Source organism: Syzygium oleosum, unplaced genomic scaffold (genome assembly GCF_021117445.2).
Source record: "Syzygium oleosum isolate NSW1041296 unplaced genomic scaffold, Sole_v2.1 Sole_v2.17, whole genome shotgun sequence".
Taxonomy (NCBI): domain Eukaryota; kingdom Viridiplantae; phylum Streptophyta; class Magnoliopsida; order Myrtales; family Myrtaceae; genus Syzygium; species Syzygium oleosum.
Genome location: NW_026607501.1, coordinates 7,144,638 through 7,161,745, shown reverse-complemented (window position 1 = coordinate 7,161,745; position 17,108 = coordinate 7,144,638). Strand labels below are relative to the sequence as shown.

Genomic DNA, 17,108 nt, shown 5'->3' with positions numbered 1-17,108 from the left:
ACTATGCCACTTGCGGCATATTTACCTCACAATACTTTGGCCCATGGACATTTTCGTCTTTTTCCTTTTTCTATTTTTTTTTCCTTTTTTTTCTTTTCTTCTCTCTCTTCCCTCCGCCGATTTCGTGTCACAAAAAAAAAGTTCGGGTAAATTTATCACAAGTGGCATAGTTTGGGGTTTTCGTGTCACAAAAAAAAGTTTGGGGTAAATTTGTCACAAGTAGCATAGTTTGGGGCTTTTTGTGGTATTTTCCCTTAAAATAATGAAGCAAAAAAAAAAAAAAAACTAGTTCTCGGGTAGACCCTAGAATTGGATCAGACAAATAGGATATGTTGATCGGTTCCATGAAAAATAAGGTAGGTTCCAATTTCAAAAAATTGGGAACCGGTTCTAACAAGTAGATTTCATGTTCGAGTTTGGAACTTACCCACCTAAAATCGATAATCTATTAGCAAACTATATAAATTTATTTAAGTCTTAATACGTATTACACTAAAACTCCCAACAATTGCAGTTTAAATATGTTCATGATGAAACTTTTTTATATTTAAGTTTTCATATTATAATATTTCTTTTGTTTATTCGAATTAATTGATTTTATTTTAAATATATAGTTCACGAGCGAAAGGTATTATGGAGTAATAAAACATAAAAAATGTAGCTAGACATGATAAATATATTTTTTAATGGAGATGAAATTACATAAATTTTTTAAATCAGGCGTAAACTAAACGATGCTTTTAATCAAGAAACATTTAAAAAAATTAAAAATAAAATAAATAATTTAATTACTCATAAAATGGAAACAAAAAAAATATTTAAGTGTGCTCAAATTGAGAACTTGGTTTTTTTTATAAGTAATTTGTTATCCTTTTGTACGAAATTTTAAAAAAATTATTTGGGAAAATACCACTTTTCCTTTTTCTATTTTTTTTCTTTTTTTCTCTTTTCCCTCCGCCAGCCATGGCGAGTCGCCCGATCGGAAGGTAGCTCCTGCCCTTCGGCCGGCGGAGGAAGAGCCTCAGGATCCCTCCGCTTCTCCGCATGGCGAAGGAAGAGATAAAAAAAGAAAAAAAAACAGAAAAAAAGGAAAAAAGATGAAAATATCTATGGGCCAAAGTATTGTGTCACATGTGGCATAGTTTGGGTTTTTCATGTAAAAAAAAAAGTTCAGGATAAATTTATCACAAATGGCATAATTTAAGATTTTTCGCGTCATAAAAAAAAGTTCAGGGTAAATTTGTTACGAGTAACATAATTTGGAGATTTTGGTGGTATTTTCCCAAAAAATTTCCCATCATCGCGAGGAGATTATTTTAAACCCTCGTCGGTCCGAAACGACATGACTAAACGAGAGCAGAACACAAAACCTCGCGCTTCGAAAGAAGTCTCTCTGTTCTCCGACCGAAACCCCCGCAAAAAGTTTCGCCCTTTGCTGCTGATTCTCGCGTCTGAGTCCGATTTCTTGTTCAAGGTCGGAACTTTCATGGGATTCTGCCCTCTGCGGTTCAGGAAAATCCAAGTGAGAGAGCACCCACCAAAGAAAGGAAGCCCCTGAATTCGAAAGGCATCGACTTGTGAGTTCTTTCTTCTCAGACCCTTTTCTTGATTCTTCCCCCCTCGGGACCATTAGCTTCTCTTTTTCATGGCCAGTTGGGTAAATTGTTGGAGAGTGTCGTGTCTTGAATGGGCGAGCTTTGACCGGCTGAGTGCTTTGTTATTTCGTTGATGTGCAGCCAATCCAGTATGGAAAATAAAGCATCAAGTTTTGTTGATCGCCAAGTTGTGAGTGCTTCCTCTCTGATTTGTTCCTCCCCATTTGATAGCGTTTCTTACTACTTGATGACTTATGGCATGTGCATTGATGCATTGGGCTTAGGTACCGGGAGACTTGGTTCTTGATCTGTCGAAAATTTCTAATCAGACTGTTAAGATCGGTGGCGGCCTTCGTCAGGTTTTTCCTTTCTTTCCTGATATAATGCCAAATTTAGTTCCCCTTTTATATGTTAGTTCTGCGAAACTATTGTGACAAAGATTGTCAAGACGATGGAATGAAATTGATTTGGCCACTGAAGTGATTCCATCAGAAAGCGGGGAATGTCATTGCATTGTTCTTGTTTTTATGTTTTCTCCTCGCTCTTTCATTTTCTCTATTGCAGTTTTCTCGACACGGTTCACGTTGGTTTAGATTTACTAACGTATTTCTGTAAGAAAAATTGATTTTTGAATCATTTGCATTGTCCTGTATTTGGCTTATACAATTTGGCTATCAATGAGCACTGTCCAAGCTAGAGATTGATGCACATAGGTTTCTACCTCGGAGGTTTTTTATTTTCCCAAAGGCATTGTCTGATCGTTTTGAGGGACACGATTGTGTATTGAGTGGCCTTTACATCTAGGATGAGGGGATTTGCGATACATATTTCATTAAAAATTCCACAAGCATTACACTGGGACATGATGATTTTGCGAATTTCAGGTCTTTATAGCTGTGAATACTTTATTCCGAAAACCGAAATTGCTTATGCCTTATATTTCCAGTGACAGTCAAAATGGTTTTCCCTATAGAGGATTGGCTCTTTCAAGTCCAACTTCCAGTTATGATAGTGTAGAAAAGAAACTTCTTCTTAGAGGTCTTATTTCCTTAAGTAAAATATTGAAGATGGTTGGTTGTTCTTTTTCTTATTGAAGGAGAATAGCATTCATTCTTATTTGGGCACTCGTTGTTTTTACAGGAATCTGACTTTATTACAGTCATGAAGGCTGGGAAACTAAGATTCTCGAAACCAAATAAATACTGGGTTGAAAGCTCTCAAAAGAGGGTGAGTATTTTATCCAGTTTGCTCTTGACAAGGGGATAAAGAGCAACTGTCGCATTGTGCTTTAGTACTCAGGAGGTGTCCTGTCTGCGCTTCGCTGAGCAACAATTCAACAGCCACCCCAGGAAAAGATGACCGATTGTTTTTTGTTGACCAGGCTTTTGTTATGTCTTTTGGTTTATCTTCATTAGCATAGGAAGGTTTTTTTGAATGTGTCTTAAAGGTACTCCAGGACAACTAGTGGCTACCTACCCAACTGATCACACTGCACCACGTGTTATATACTGGCTTATTTTTCTCCATAGAAAAATAATTTGACAACTCTTGTTGCTCCATGATTGGTTGGGTGGACAGTCATGTGTGCTCCTAGAGCACTTGAAACTTCTCCTCACGAGGGAAGACCTATGTAGATGTTATCACCAGGATAGAGATTTTAACATAACTTTACTTGGATTTAGTATTAGACTGGAGCTCATCTAGAAGGGACACAAATATGGTTTCAGGACTGAAATATGGACAGTTTATTTGATATTTGAAAAGTGAAGCATATTTGGGGAACAATATAAAAGGGACTAGCTTATCGTGTTGATGGACTTTCTTTGTATTCTTCCATAATAATTGGGTCTGTGGTTAACTATATGTTGGAATTGTGCTGCCACTGGCTATTGGTCTGTCTCTTCCAATGGATCTTAAGTTCTTAAGGCACTTTTCATTTTATTTGAAATAATTAGTTGTCGAAGTTGGGATATATATGGATTGGAAACCTGACTTTTTAGGCGCAATGCTGTTCAGATGCGGCTAAACTGAATTAGGGCCTAAAAACTTCTCAGAACATTGCAGTGTTTAAGTATTTGAATTGATCTTTACAGTCCGAGTGGTCTAACTAGTACCCTCCAGACGGAAATAGGCATAAATAAATCCAAGGTATTTTAATTCTCAGCATGAAGTTCTACTGCTTGAGTAATTTTAATTGTTGAACAAGGAAACCAAAATTCCTGGCAGTCTGCATCATAGAGGTTTAAATGCTTTAGGTTTTTTGGAAATTGAGGAGTTGTACATGGTTATGTAGCATTTTGAAAAAAATTTATTGTTCTCTGCAGTATGTACCTTGTGTGGAAGACACTGTCCTTGGAATCGTGGTCGACACTAAAGCAGATGTAAGTTGCCTCTGAATTTGTCATGACTTGATCTATTCTTGTACTAGAGATGTTTTAACTGCCATACGCTGTTGATAACATGTCTTATTTGAAGCGAAGAATCTTCCTCAGTCATTTATTTGAGAGAGTAGCGATATCTATGGTGAGGAAATGTATGGGTGAGGCACATGTGCATTTGCTTTTCTCTCTTTTTTTCCCCTTTGAAATGAAGTCATGTAAAGTAGAGTAATGCGGTGGGAAGCAAGGTATGTTGGAATGCGAAGCTATGTGAGATGGCACGGAATTTTCTTATCAGGTGGCCAGATTCAAGGACTTCTTCTAGCCTTGCTGAAACTGTCATGGATTCCCCCTAGAGTAGACTATAGACAATAAACAAGCTGTTATTTAGTTTACTAGTACCTGGCTTATAGGTCAGTCTGATTACCTTCAATTTAGAACAGATTGAATAAGGTCTCACCTATCAAAGCAAAATAAAAAGATTGAACATGATCTGAACTTGTTCAAAGTTACCCTGCAGCACCAGTGATTACCTTTCTTGGCAGAGTTGGATTCTGAACTGCAAGAATGTGAAGGAAAGAGTAATGTCTGAAAGAGAAGCCAGTACATTCGGAGACATTAAACTAAATATTACCCTTATAAATTAAAATGATAGCAGGAGAGTTGGATTACATGCACAAGGACCAATATGGCAATGGCAAACAATTATCTCTGCTACTATAAGATCAATGAGGCAATGAGAAGCAATTTAGATCGATGTATGATCTCATTCAGTGTGTATTGCATTGTTCGTAGGAATATATATGTTGCCGATGGGTTTGTAAGGATAATGAGGTGTCCCTGTTAATGTTTCAGAGATTCTTAGTTAGTCATAATGCCTCTGTTCATGTTCTGCTTTCTAATCTGCTGGTTCAGTGTCGACGTCTCTCTTGCTTATTATGTTATTATTTGTCCAATATGAAATGATGTCAACTTAGCTCGCCATGGATGGCTGATATTTATTGTTGTTATCACATTTATCTTTAACCTTCTTACCCTAATTTTCATATAATTACAGAACTTCCTTGTTGACATCAAAGGACCGGCATTGGCCTTTTTGCCTGTGCTTGCCTTCGAAGGAGGAACTAGAAGAAACATACCGAAGTTTGAGGTACATGGTGTTCCTTTTGATTTTTGTGGATGCATTAAGTAGTTCTGTAAAAATCCTTAACGGAGAAATTTTAATATCAATGGGCTTCTCTCTAAATGTACTGCTCTGTTTCATGGAGATTCAGCTGCATTATATGCTCAATGGTAATGGCTGGTTGAGCATGCATTCGAATCTTCTGACAAAGATAAGAATCATAACATGATCATGGAATCTGGCTTATCAAGCACATCATGGTCTAGAAAGTGGAGGAAGCAATAATAATCACTAAAGAATGTGTACGCCATGATTAATTCGAGATTCATGATTAAGAAATCTATGGTTATAGGCTATAGCAGATTCCCTTTTTCTTGGCCAGATAAAGATCCGAGCTCTATTGTTAGAAGTAACGATTATAGCCTTGTACGTGCTGGTCATCAAATTTTTTGTTCATGGATGTTATTATTTGTCTGTTACTATGCTCATATTGATAGATGCAGCATTTTTCCTGCAAGTAAATTGCTTATAAAACTGCGGAAGTGAATACTTTATCAAGAAATGATGTATGTGAAGGATATGGTGGTTGTATGATGAATTATGACTAAGCTTGAATTGTTTACAGTTATGAGACTTATATATCCATGATAGCATTCGCATGCCTAACCTATGTTTTGTATGCTGTAGCAAGGGACTTTGCTTTATGCGCGGGTTGCAAAAGCAAATCCTGGTACTAATCCGGAGCTTTCATGTACTGATGGTGAGTTTGCTTGAATCTGCAGTGCATTCATGTCATCTGTGCAATTTCACTTGTCCCTAATTAGTGTTTCAGATATATGCACGCTCGCTGAGTTATGATTTTGTTTTATCAATTAGCAAGCGGGAAAGCAGCAGAATTTGGACCCCTGAAAGATGGTTACTCGTTTGAGTGTTCAACTGGTCTATCAAGGATGTAATTTGCTCTTCCATCCTACTTGTTGGGCACTCACACAAGTTTAAGACACGAACAATATCTCTCTATTCTAGTGGTCATTTACCTCCATTTCTATTTTCCTTTTCTAGGCTGCTCAGTTCGCCGACCTGTCCAGTACTTGAGGAATTTGGCAAGAAGTTATCTTTCGAGATAGCAGTTGGCTTGAATGGCCGGGTCTGGGTATGTTGCTTTATGCATGATTGGGACATCGATACCATCTCTGCAAATCATAATTCCATAACTCTTTTCTGTGTATAATTTATTGTCGCCTGCTGAACAGCAACCTTTTACTCTCTATAGTTGGTCCCGATGACAAATCTCATTTGTTAAAAGTTATTATTAAATTTCAGGTAAATGCGGCATCTCCATCTACCATAATTGTTGTTTCGAATGCGATTATGAAGTCGGAGTCCTTGAGTGGGGTGCAGCAGAGAATTATGGTCCAGAAGCTGCTCGATAGAATTCAATGATCTGTTTTTTATTCATACAAGTTGTTTTATCCCTGCCTTGCCAAGGTAATATTATCTCTTTGTCGCCAGATAAATCATCTTCACGGATACAATGTCATGAAAAACGTTCTTTTTCTCCCTCAATGATAATGGTTTGAAAGTTTTAATCTTCCTGATGCGAGAGCCCGTGTATGTCCTCGCGAGCTGATAGAGAGTGCAAATGAAGGTACAAGGTGAAGATTGCCATTGCAATCCAGCTATTTACGCTCGTGCAGGAACTTGTAGTGAAATTCATTAACCTTTGATTTATAGATGGGGCCAATTTGACAGTTTTCTTTCCCTGTTTGGTGCAATTTTAGAACGCGATTTGTGGATATAGTCTGTGAAATGCGTTAGATATGAGAAAAGACAGATGAGTTGTGTTTAAATCTCATGAAGACATTGCTTGCTGTTTGCCACCACGACTATCCATGGCAATGAGTCGCGTTCATCGCCATCAACAACCTAGTATCCAACCACTTCAGCTGCTCTCAACAACCACCCGAGGTGGTTGTTCTCTGTCTTGTGGAGACTATTTGCAGCTTTGAACAACCCCTTCAGCTGCTTTCAACAACCACCCGAGGTGGTCTTTCTCAGTCTCGGTGTTGGTAATTTATATGTGCTCTCTCTCTCTCTCTCTCTCTCTCTCTCTCTCTCTCTCTCTCTCTAATGTTAGTGTGCTTTGCAGAGTTTTGAATTCATGGGGTTTTACATTCCAGAGTTACGTGCTTCCATTCCTTCCATATCTACAAACCCTTGAGAAACCAGACGTGGACGGTTTGCATTGAGCAAAGGCACCCAAAAAAAATCTAGATAGACTGTAGGAAAGATAAACCTTTTAAGTACAGAAGACGGAGAGGTTATCAAATGAGGTCGAGTTCAAAGTCCACATTTTTTGGGGCCATCTCTAACCATACGATCTGTTTACTTTGACAATTGCTCAATCGACATAGAGATGGAGGACTGTCAAAAACCCGGCGGGAACTAGTTACGCGCTCACGAAAGATACAACATCCTCCTCCAAACACAGTACAAGATTGAACCGGGTTGCCCTTAATTGCCACACAAACACGCACACAATCACAGTCCCTGGAACAGGTCGGGATATGGACGAGTCCCGTGGTCTGTAATATACTGATCGAAAGGTTTTAGTCAAATTGAATGCGTCTTCGCTCGCGCTCTCTGTGCTGATCAATCACTGTAGCCAATATTCTCGTGTCTCGATGAAGTACGATGAATCGCAGGCACCCACCTGCTCTTCCGGGCTCTGCTCAGTGCTCACTCACTCTCCTGTTTCAAAAACTTGAACAGAAAATGGGAATGCAAACAAGGGAATCTAACTCAAGCAAAGTCCCGTTGCTCGGGAACTAGTAAATTGTTGTCCCGCCTCCTGGAGCCATTGCATCGCATTAAAGCTCGTTGTCCTGGCTCCCTTTTGGAGCTATTGCATTGCATTAAATGCATCCCCCCTATAATGCGATGTAGGTGTGTCCTTTCAGATTCATCGACCAACTAGGGCCACTGTATCCCTCGTTCGTATTCAAGTCTACTACTGTTTGCCTGTTTAGGACTCGTGATCACATTTTGAACGGTTCCTCAGCGTGAGGGATTTTGATTTGCATGTGAAATGATTTGACTAGTAGTGCACACTGTAAATGAGTTTTTCCAAGCTTCTACTTAGTTTTATTCATCGTGTCAAGACGCACGTGTGAGTTGTGTTGAAAAAAACCCGACGTCGGAGAACCGATTTGGTGTAGTCTAAACTTTTGTGTGAAGATGAGTCCAACTGAATATATTAACAAGTTTTGAATTTGAGTTTTCTCATGGTAATATCCCTATTTCGAGCCATTTTTAATGATTGTTTCCCTGATTCTGTAGGCTCAATGGCCGATCCCTACGGTATTTAGGACTATGGTAGAAAAATGGGGATTAATTTATGCACCCGGAATCTACCTCTAAACCTATGAATTTCTGCCTGCCTTTTTCCATTTTGGCATTTTTCATGGATTAGATATTGTAAATTATTTATTGCTTGTCATTGACTAATGATGCTGTCTCCACACCTAGGGATAAAGTAGGTGGCGTGATTTGGATGTTTGTCCATTTGGGTTTTTGGACTTCTTAGCCATTGATTGATATCAATCAACTTGGCATCAAATGTATTAACTCTCATGTACAACAAGTTGTTGTATATCCGTGTAGGAACATGTCGTAATTCATCAAACAAGATGTATATTGAGACCCACTATGGAACAAAGAATCCTCTACCTCTTTATTGTGTTTTAAGCCAATGCCCTATGCATAGGATCTTGACATTTGTCTAGTTCACGTTTGATTTTAAGTGACACGTTCCACAATCCTATATAAATTAAATGACATAAAAGCTGATGTATGGATAGAGAGGAGGTTTGTCTACTTGACATTTTACATATATGTCATGTTTCAAATTTTTGCGAATGTCATTCTACTCATCTAAATGTGTTAATTAGTAATGTCCAATTGTCCATGGCTCTTATCTAGGGTATAACGAAAAGATGACATTCGTTGTCCTTAAAAGACCACCGCGGGGACGGCCCTCGCAATTCCTGTTCCCTTATAAAGTGCATCAGACCAAGAGGTTTTATGTATCGTCGAGACTGACAAGTGAGTTGTAATTGTGCGGACGGCCTTCATTGTATCGGAACGAAACTGTCCCTAAAAGTAGGAGCTTGGTCATTATTGAAATAGTAACGAAACCATTTTCATTGTGATCAAACTTCCATTGTACAGGTGAAAAGGCGATGAGCTTTGCGCTATTGTGCATCAACGAAACCACGAGCAAGACAAAGCAAAGAACAAGCACGCCATCTTGCAATCAATACTAGAAAAGATTCAAGATTCTGTCCGAGAACTTCTCCCACAGCTCGACCTCTGTCACTGTCTCACAGGCTTATCTAGGGCGGGAATTCAATGCTCTAATAAGTAAGACGATCGCAGCAGAGTGGAAGACGGTCAAGAAACAAATCCTATCACAAATCTCTCCCTTGCCAATTTTCAAGGGACAACTTACTATACAACAGAGATTTTCGTGAGCCCTTTAGAGGGAACGAAATGTCTGCAGATTTCGGGAGCTTACCAAGAGAGATCACTTTCAAGAAAGCTACGACTCGTCGCAACATTACAGAGGGTCTGCAAAACGTGAATCACGCACACAAAAAGCTTAGAGCCTAGCCATTTGAGCGCAACAGTAACTTGACATGCACAGAATATAAGATGACACCAAAAACAAGGGTTGGACCGTTGGACCATGCAGTGCAGTGTACTCCATACAAACATCGTACAAAGTGTAAATCAAAAACATTTTGAAACAATTTAGAGAACCATTCAACTCTCGGTAGCTTTGGTGACCCGCACCTATGTAGACACTGACCTAATGACTGTTCATGTAAATATTCTAGGATTTTCAAAAAAGAGGAGAGAGACTACATCTGGCTCTACACTACACTTTATTAGAGAATGGTATTTAAACCCGAACAATTTGCATAGGAAAGGAAATGATCTAATCTAACATTGAAATGAGCTATATTAGAAAATAGCGAAATATCAATTTATATCCCTAATATTTAATAATATCTCTAAAAGTATTCTCCAATATCCATAAATATACTTCAACACTTCCCTTCAAGCTGGAGCATCCAACTTGCATATGACAGGTGTAGCTTTCTTTTGAAGTCCGTGACCATGCACCACATAAACTGGGCCTTACACTAAATAAAGGATGTGAATACATCAAACCGGATTCAAGACTATGACAATGGTGTAAGCCGAACCTTACACAACAAATTGAATGTAATCTACATCATCACCAGATTTGACAAGCATTGAAGAAACATATTATAAGAAAGTTTAACGTATCTTTCTCATGCAACCTTGATAGAACTGTGTGGAAACCTAACTTGAATTGCGGAAAACTAAATTGCATCAACCCACGAGGCCCAACTTTAACTGCTCGATGAAGGTATGCTTGATTTCGGCGCTCATAGTTGCCTAAATACTTAACGGCATCACCCCACGAGCTCAACTTTAGCCACTCAATAGAGATGTACTCGATTCCGGCGCTCACAACTACCTGGATACTTGACCGTGACTTCATTCGTCAATAAACCTCGAAATTGAAAGAGAGTTCCACACTAAATAACGTTCCATGATAAGCATTATTGAGTGTTGACAAAATTGGGAAGTTAATAAGATGAGGTGACTGACGACCGCGTGGCGCAACTCCCATAACGATGAGTAGAGATTAGAATGAAGCTCGACACCTTAACAAAGATGAAGATGCTAAAGTCACTAGCCATGACTGAGATTGATCAGAAGAAGAAAGAAAAACAAAACTAGAGTTTTGATTTGGGTATTTCTCTTTAGCGGCTCTAGTACCATGTAATGTTCTAGGATGAGAGTGTTACGATTCGCCACACAATCACAAAGAAAATAGAGAGTAAAAGCGAGAAGAAAAATTTGAGACGCAAATTTTATCCTAGATTCGACTATAATTAGCACCTCGCATATATCTATTACATCTCTCAATTACAAGATAAAGAGAATATATATACATCTATATATATATAATATTTGATTCAAAATAGGAAAGATCTTTCTAGAAAACTTACTTCAATTAGGAAACCATTAATAAACTTTCGTTTTTCGGTCTCAAATTATAAAAGACCTCTAGCGGCTCGGGGCCACCCTGCGACCCCCATTCGCTCACCGGGGAGCAATACTCCGTCTAGTCGCTGGGAAGTATGAACTACACCCCAATAGAGAGAAGATAAAGAATCAATAAAAACGATATATTTACTCAATTAGTTTCGCATTGCACTTTATTAGAAAAGGGTATTTATACCTGAACAATATGCATAGGAAAGGAATAATCTAATCTAACAAAAAAATTAGCTATCTTAGAAAATAATGAACTATCAAATAATATCTCTAAGAAAATTCTCTAATAGAGAATTCTTGAATATCCATAATTATACTTCAACACTTCACTCTCTTTCCACATCATCATGGCGTGTGAAGAACAATGTTTATGTTTAATACTTTTATCATTAGCAACCCATAAATTATTTTGTGATGCGCGACCAAAATAGTTCACAATTTTTCGAATTATATGGTGCATAGCCTGAGTAACTCCGTGGTTACAAAAGCCACCTTCGTCATCATGGATGATGAGTTTGAATATTTGACAAGCTATCCAAATCAATAGCGAAGGGTTTAGATTGTGCAAGAAAAGTACTCTCCGATAATTAGATTTTGGCAAATAACTCGAAGCATCTGAGCCAAAAAGAAATCCAAGAACAACCACCCAACGCCCCCAAAAAGTAAAAGGGAGAACTGATCGGGCGAGAAGGGGAGATGTCTTCTTTTATCAGATTTGGATCTCCATGACTTTACTCTTTTCTTTTTTCAAGAGAACAAGAGAAGCAGCAGCTTTGGACACATGCCTCAGAGAGTCAGAGGAAGTGGGGTTAAGCTCACGTGTGTTTTTGAAAGATAATACTGTTGTGTGGACACCGTCGCACAGAGGCCCGATGGCCTTTAATGATATGCAAGCGTTATGGTATCAAACAAAAAACCCTCGGTCCTGATCTGCATCCTGCTGCGGGAGACACGACAGCCCTTGGCCATGTACAGGTATTGACAAGTCAACCTCCTCGTCTAAATTTTCTGTGTGCGACATTGAAACCGCGATTGACAATATTTCTCTTTTCTCACTCTATTTCTGGCTAGAAATTAAAGAATTTATTTTTCTTTCTTGAACAAGTTTCTAAGCAAAAAGTAGCGTTTGATAACGACATGAAATTTCTGTTCCCGGAATAGAAATTCGTTTGATAACGACACAAAATTTCTATTCCTGTCGGCCGATAAGCGGCGGCGATGGCCGCAGACATCCGGCGAACGGCGGTGGCGATGGGCGACAGCGGATGGGCGGCGGGTGACGGCGGATGGCCAGCGAGTGGTGGGCGAGCGGCGATGGGGGGTGGCGAGCGGACAGTCGGCGAAAGGCGAAGGCGGATGGCTGGCAAAAGGTGGCGGCGGCGGATGGCCGGCAGACGAAAGACGGTGGCGGTGGACGGCTGGCGAGCGGCGGTGGCTACGGGCGATGGCAAACGGTCGGCTAGCGGTAGGCGATGGTAGACGGCCGGCAAAAGGCGACGGCAGCGGACAGCCGGCCGGCGAGCGTCGACAAGTGGTGGCGAGTGGGCGGCGGTGGGCGGCAAGAGAGAACAATAAAAAAGAGTTGTTATTTCTATTTTTGTTTTAGAAATAGAAAAATAAAAAATTTTAACTTCTCATTTTTGTTCATAATCTATTTATGGGCCAAAATTTGTCCCATAAATAAAAAAATAAATTATTTTACCAAACGGATTTCTGTTCCAAACCTGTTTCCGAAAACAAAAAAATGAAAAAACAGGAAAACAGAATGGTTATCATTCGCGCCCTAACTCAGGATTATCCTAGGATATTAACCACCATTGAGAAATGCTTATGTGACTGTTCTTAACCTTCTACGAGAAGAACGGTTTATTTTGGGCCACAAAAAATAAATAACAAATAATTAAAAATTATTATGGGGTCCACTCCTCCAAGAAATTGTGACTTTGAACATACTATTATTTTAACAGTAGCCCAAAAACTGTTATGTTAACAAATCCCCCAACCATTTTCTTCGGTGCATGAGATCTCCTAAGTTGGCTAAGTTTCTTATTCGATTATACTTTTCTTGTGTTTATTCCCTTCCATATAATACATTATTCAATCAAGTAATACATAATTAAGTTGTTTTTTTTTTTTTGCATCCTAATTGATCGGACGTATGGAGTGCATTGATTTCTCGTACCATTTGAAGTGTCTATCGTTCGATAAAAATTAATCTTTAGTAGAAGCCGAGCACCTTCATACTTCGATTATAACTTTGTTCTACGACAAAAACCAGTTTAGAAAGTTAACACACACTGGGTTATATAACAAACTATTATTGAGCGTTTGAATATGAGAAAAGTTCGTATAAATGCTCAATTACAGCTCGTCGTATCACTTTAATTATTAGTTATTTATGGATCGAGAGTTCGTATAAATGCTCAATTACAGCTCGTCGTATCACTTTAATTACCAGTTATTTATGGATCGATATTAGTATACCTAGCACTACTTGTGAATTTTTTTATTCACATGACATTTAGCTTTGCTAGCTCGTAGCTAGGCACCCACAACAATTACGCCCTCAATCTTGTTCTTCCCTGACAAGTATATATGTACACACACAGAGAAAGCACTGCTTCTGCACTTCCCAACAATAGACCTTCAACACTCATTCAGAAAAAGGAGCAAACCTTTTCCTTCTTTCTCCCTCCCTCTCTCCCTGTCACAGAAGCATCGAAATCATAAAGCTTGGCAGCAGAATGAAGGGAGAGAAGAAGGAGCACAAAAAAGGGTTGTGGACAGCAGAGGAGGACAGACTTCTCGCGGACTACGTGAGTGTGCATGGCAAGGGGAGGTGGAATCGCATTCCCCAGATGACAGGTTAGACTATTTAATCATTTCTTCTTCTTTTTTGGTCAAAACTTCATGAGTTTTATGGATACGGTTGAAGAACTCTGAAAAACATGTGTTGGTGTCTGTGCCTTATAATGTTTTTGTTTTTGTTTTTGTATAGGCCTGAAAAGATGTGGCAAGAGCTGCAGGTTGAGGTGGATGAATTATTTGAGCCCGAACGTGAAGCGAGGTGATTTCTCGGAGGAAGAAGACGACCTCATCATCAGACTCCACAATCTTCTTGGAAACAGGTCTCTCTCTCTCACCTCTCTATTTCTCCTTCTTCTCGATCTCTTCTGATATGAAATGTATCTGCAATTAGAACTTAGAACCTGTAATTTTCGTCCATTATTGATATCGCTGATTAAGCCGAATGAGTGGACATACATCTCTGGGTAGTGGGTATGCAGTTCTTCTCTCTTCCTGTGTTTTTCACATGAAAATCATATTTGTCTTGATTATTCCCACTCCTTGAGACTTTAAGTGGTAATTTAATTAACTTATGGCGAGACCCTTTGCAAAGAATTGCTTCTGGTTTATTTTAGTTCCTCCAAACATTTACTTCTGTTTTTCAGTGTTCTGAACGATGTTTCTGATATACACCGACTCGTGACCCAAGAACAGTAAGATCACACAGCCTTATGCATTCGTCCTTGAAGGTTGAAGCAATGATTTGCCCCATCCTTTTGGCCTTCATTATGATTATTGCTGGTAAACTTTCTAGACATAAATGATGCACATATGTAGCTGTCAATAATGCCACAGTAATGGAGCTATGCTAGTGGTACCTCTTGCCGTGCAAGGTGACTTTCAAATCATTTCACTTTTGGATGTACTGAACTTAACTTTATTCACCAATCTCCCTGTTTGATGAGAATTGGCTTTATCAAGAACAGTACGCCCATGGCGATGAATGATGATTGCATAGCATATAGTGATAGATATCCTCTAGGACCCGGTGATAGCAACAACTTCAGAACTTTTCTGCATGTGACTTTAGATTACCGCTCATGCCCGAAAAGAAAACCAAAACAAGAACATGGAACAACTCTAAAACGTGTTTTCGCTGTCCTTCGTCTTATTATCCAGATGGTCGCTTATTGCGGGGCGAGTTCCTGGGAGAACCGATAATCAAGTGAAGAACCATTGGAACACTCATTTGAGCAAGAGGCTCGGGTTCAAGAAAGGCAAGGGCAGAGCCGACGATAGTCCGAGAACCAGCCTAAAAAAGGAGAAGGAGAATCAGGCCGTAGCGTTGGGCTCGAGCCCGAATCAACCCTCCGGCGACCACTTAAACGAAACTGCTCAGAAAATCGCGGGGGACGACGAGCCGTCTCAGAGAGCGCTCGAGTGCGATTCCTCACAGCAATTGGCTGCTCCGGGCAATGAGTTCCAAAATCCCTTTTGGTTATTTAACGATGGTCTAAATCTTTATAGTCCCGATTTCCTGGAACATTTGGACGAGTACGCTCTAGATCTTGTATTTGATGGCTTGTAAACGCATTCCCTTTTCTCACCTTGATCCGAAGTAATCATTATAAGTGATTAATCTCTCTTTTCCCTTTAATTCTCAATGCGGACATACAAAAGCTTGTTCTTGTTTTCCTGTAGAAGGAACTAGCATCGAATAGATACCGAGTCTGGCCACAACAGATGCATGCAGTGACTTAGAAAACATCAAGTGTGGTAAATGTAATAAACTTAGGGATCCAGATGTTCTTTCGACTTATGATATCATTCGGAATGCTTGGCCATAAACAGTACATCAAATCGACGATGGATATTGAAAGAGATCGTTGGGCTTTTTCAGTACAAAACAACAAAAGAAGCGTATGTTTCTATTACATAACGATGGGGGTGTATGACAGTGCCAAGAGAACCCGGAGACCACATGCTGGGAAGAGAAACAAAAAGGTCAAAACCAATGCCAAACATGTGCCAACTGTTCTTGATTTAAGTGGGTCTCTCCCTTTTCTGGCATGATGTTCTGTTAAAGAATAGGGTTTGATTTATATGGGGACCCTTTTAAATTGTCTCGAAGATGGAACAACACAGACAAAGCTCTCAAGAACAAAGATTCTCGATCTGGGGTCAATACACAGTCAACAGATACAAAGCAATCACGCAATAGAGAGTCTACATGACAGATCAGACTTCTGTCATAGTTCTAGCTTGATATCACTCCATCACTCCACCAACTAAAAGCACGTCCATGAAGCTCTTCTCTTGCTAACAAGATAAGAGTAGTAAATAGTAAGCGTCGCATTTCATCTCCTTTTTCGTTATCGGGTCATCCATGTCCGCAAACAGCTGCTAATGTGATATGATAGAGAGAGAAAAGGAGACCGCATTTGAATCCCGTGGAGCCTACGAATCCAAAGCAATGTATCCAACTATGTAGGTGCTGCTAGGCTTTGCTAGATCCAAGGAATTCTAGGTGGCGCAGGTAAAAGAGAACGGGACACGAAACGATGCAATGATTACCCACCAATCGCGCCACCTTTGCCGCCAACTCCCTCCCAAGGTTTTTCAGACAATATCGGGCTGGCGTCAACTAATCATTTCAAGCTTTTTTTCCAATCGCCATAGTGCTTCGTGAGAGGCGTTGTCGCCAGTCATCCATCCAAACACCACACATCAGTTTCGTTGGCCAAGGGGGGGAATGTGTTGGAGGGGGGGCTGGTCTTGAAATGATGGCTAATCATCATTATCCCTCCCCAGTTTTGGCAGCTTGAGGACAAGGACGCCTAACTCCAGCCCGACGAGGGATGGGGCTCTTTGACCTTGTCGTGTGTTCGAACAGTTTCCCAAAGACGGCCAGGCAGTCCTGTTGGGAAAATACAGCTGTGAATAGAGAAAAATAATGAAGTCAGACTTTAAGGTGTGTAATCACTCTCTTTTAAGATTAATTTGCTCCACGAAGTTGCTATAAGTCAGTGACAAATTCCCTTCAGGATACAATAAAGTCACGGTGAGAAT

At 39.7% G+C, this 17,108-nt stretch overlaps 2 protein-coding genes across 3 annotated transcripts; both read left to right on the top strand.

Moving 5' to 3' along the window:
• Nucleotides 1–1,350: 1,350 nt before the first annotated feature.
• On the top strand, nucleotides 1,351–6,859 carry LOC115678728 (uncharacterized). Of its 2 annotated transcripts, XM_030602143.2 has the most exons (11): nucleotides 1,351–1,577; nucleotides 1,737–1,785; nucleotides 1,880–1,954; nucleotides 2,736–2,822; nucleotides 3,920–3,976; nucleotides 5,031–5,123; nucleotides 5,784–5,856; nucleotides 5,973–6,048; nucleotides 6,159–6,249; nucleotides 6,420–6,584; nucleotides 6,703–6,859. In XM_030602143.2, exons 2-10 carry the CDS (start codon nucleotides 1,747–1,749, stop codon nucleotides 6,537–6,539), a joined length of 711 nt encoding a protein of 236 aa, XP_030458003.1. In that variant the 5' UTR covers nucleotides 1,351–1,577; nucleotides 1,737–1,746; the 3' UTR covers nucleotides 6,540–6,584; nucleotides 6,703–6,859. The 2 variants fall into 2 exon arrangements, with proteins under 2 accessions (XP_030458003.1, XP_030458004.1); XM_030602144.2 differs by lacking the exon at nucleotides 6,703–6,859 and having other exon boundaries at nucleotides 6,420–6,688.
• Nucleotides 6,860–13,854: 6,995 nt separating this feature from the next.
• LOC115678729 (transcription factor WER-like) lies at nucleotides 13,855–15,678 on the top strand. Its single transcript, XM_030602145.2, has 3 exons — nucleotides 13,855–14,117; nucleotides 14,251–14,380; nucleotides 15,219–15,678. The coding sequence occupies exons 1-3, from the start codon at nucleotides 13,997–13,999 to the stop codon at nucleotides 15,625–15,627; spliced, it is 660 nt and encodes a 219-aa protein (XP_030458005.1). The 5' UTR covers nucleotides 13,855–13,996; the 3' UTR covers nucleotides 15,628–15,678.
• The last annotated feature ends 1,430 nt before the right edge of the window (nucleotides 15,679–17,108 follow it).

Coding starts and splice junctions, on each gene's coding strand:
- LOC115678729 (XM_030602145.2), top strand. CDS start 13,997: ATGAAGGGAGAGAAGAAGGAGCACAAAAAAGGGTTGTGGACAGCAGAG. Junction 14,118..14,250: donor TCGCATTCCCCAGATGACAG/GTTAGACTATTT, acceptor GTTTTTGTATAG/GCCTGAAAAGATGTGGCAAG. Junction 14,381..15,218: donor CACAATCTTCTTGGAAACAG/GTCTCTCTCTCT, acceptor CTTATTATCCAG/ATGGTCGCTTATTGCGGGGC.
- LOC115678728 (XM_030602143.2), top strand. CDS start 1,747: ATGGAAAATAAAGCATCAAGTTTTGTTGATCGCCAAGTT. Junction 1,786..1,879: donor GTTTTGTTGATCGCCAAGTT/GTGAGTGCTTCC, acceptor CATTGGGCTTAG/GTACCGGGAGACTTGGTTCT. Junction 1,955..2,735: donor TCGGTGGCGGCCTTCGTCAG/GTTTTTCCTTTC, acceptor TTGTTTTTACAG/GAATCTGACTTTATTACAGT.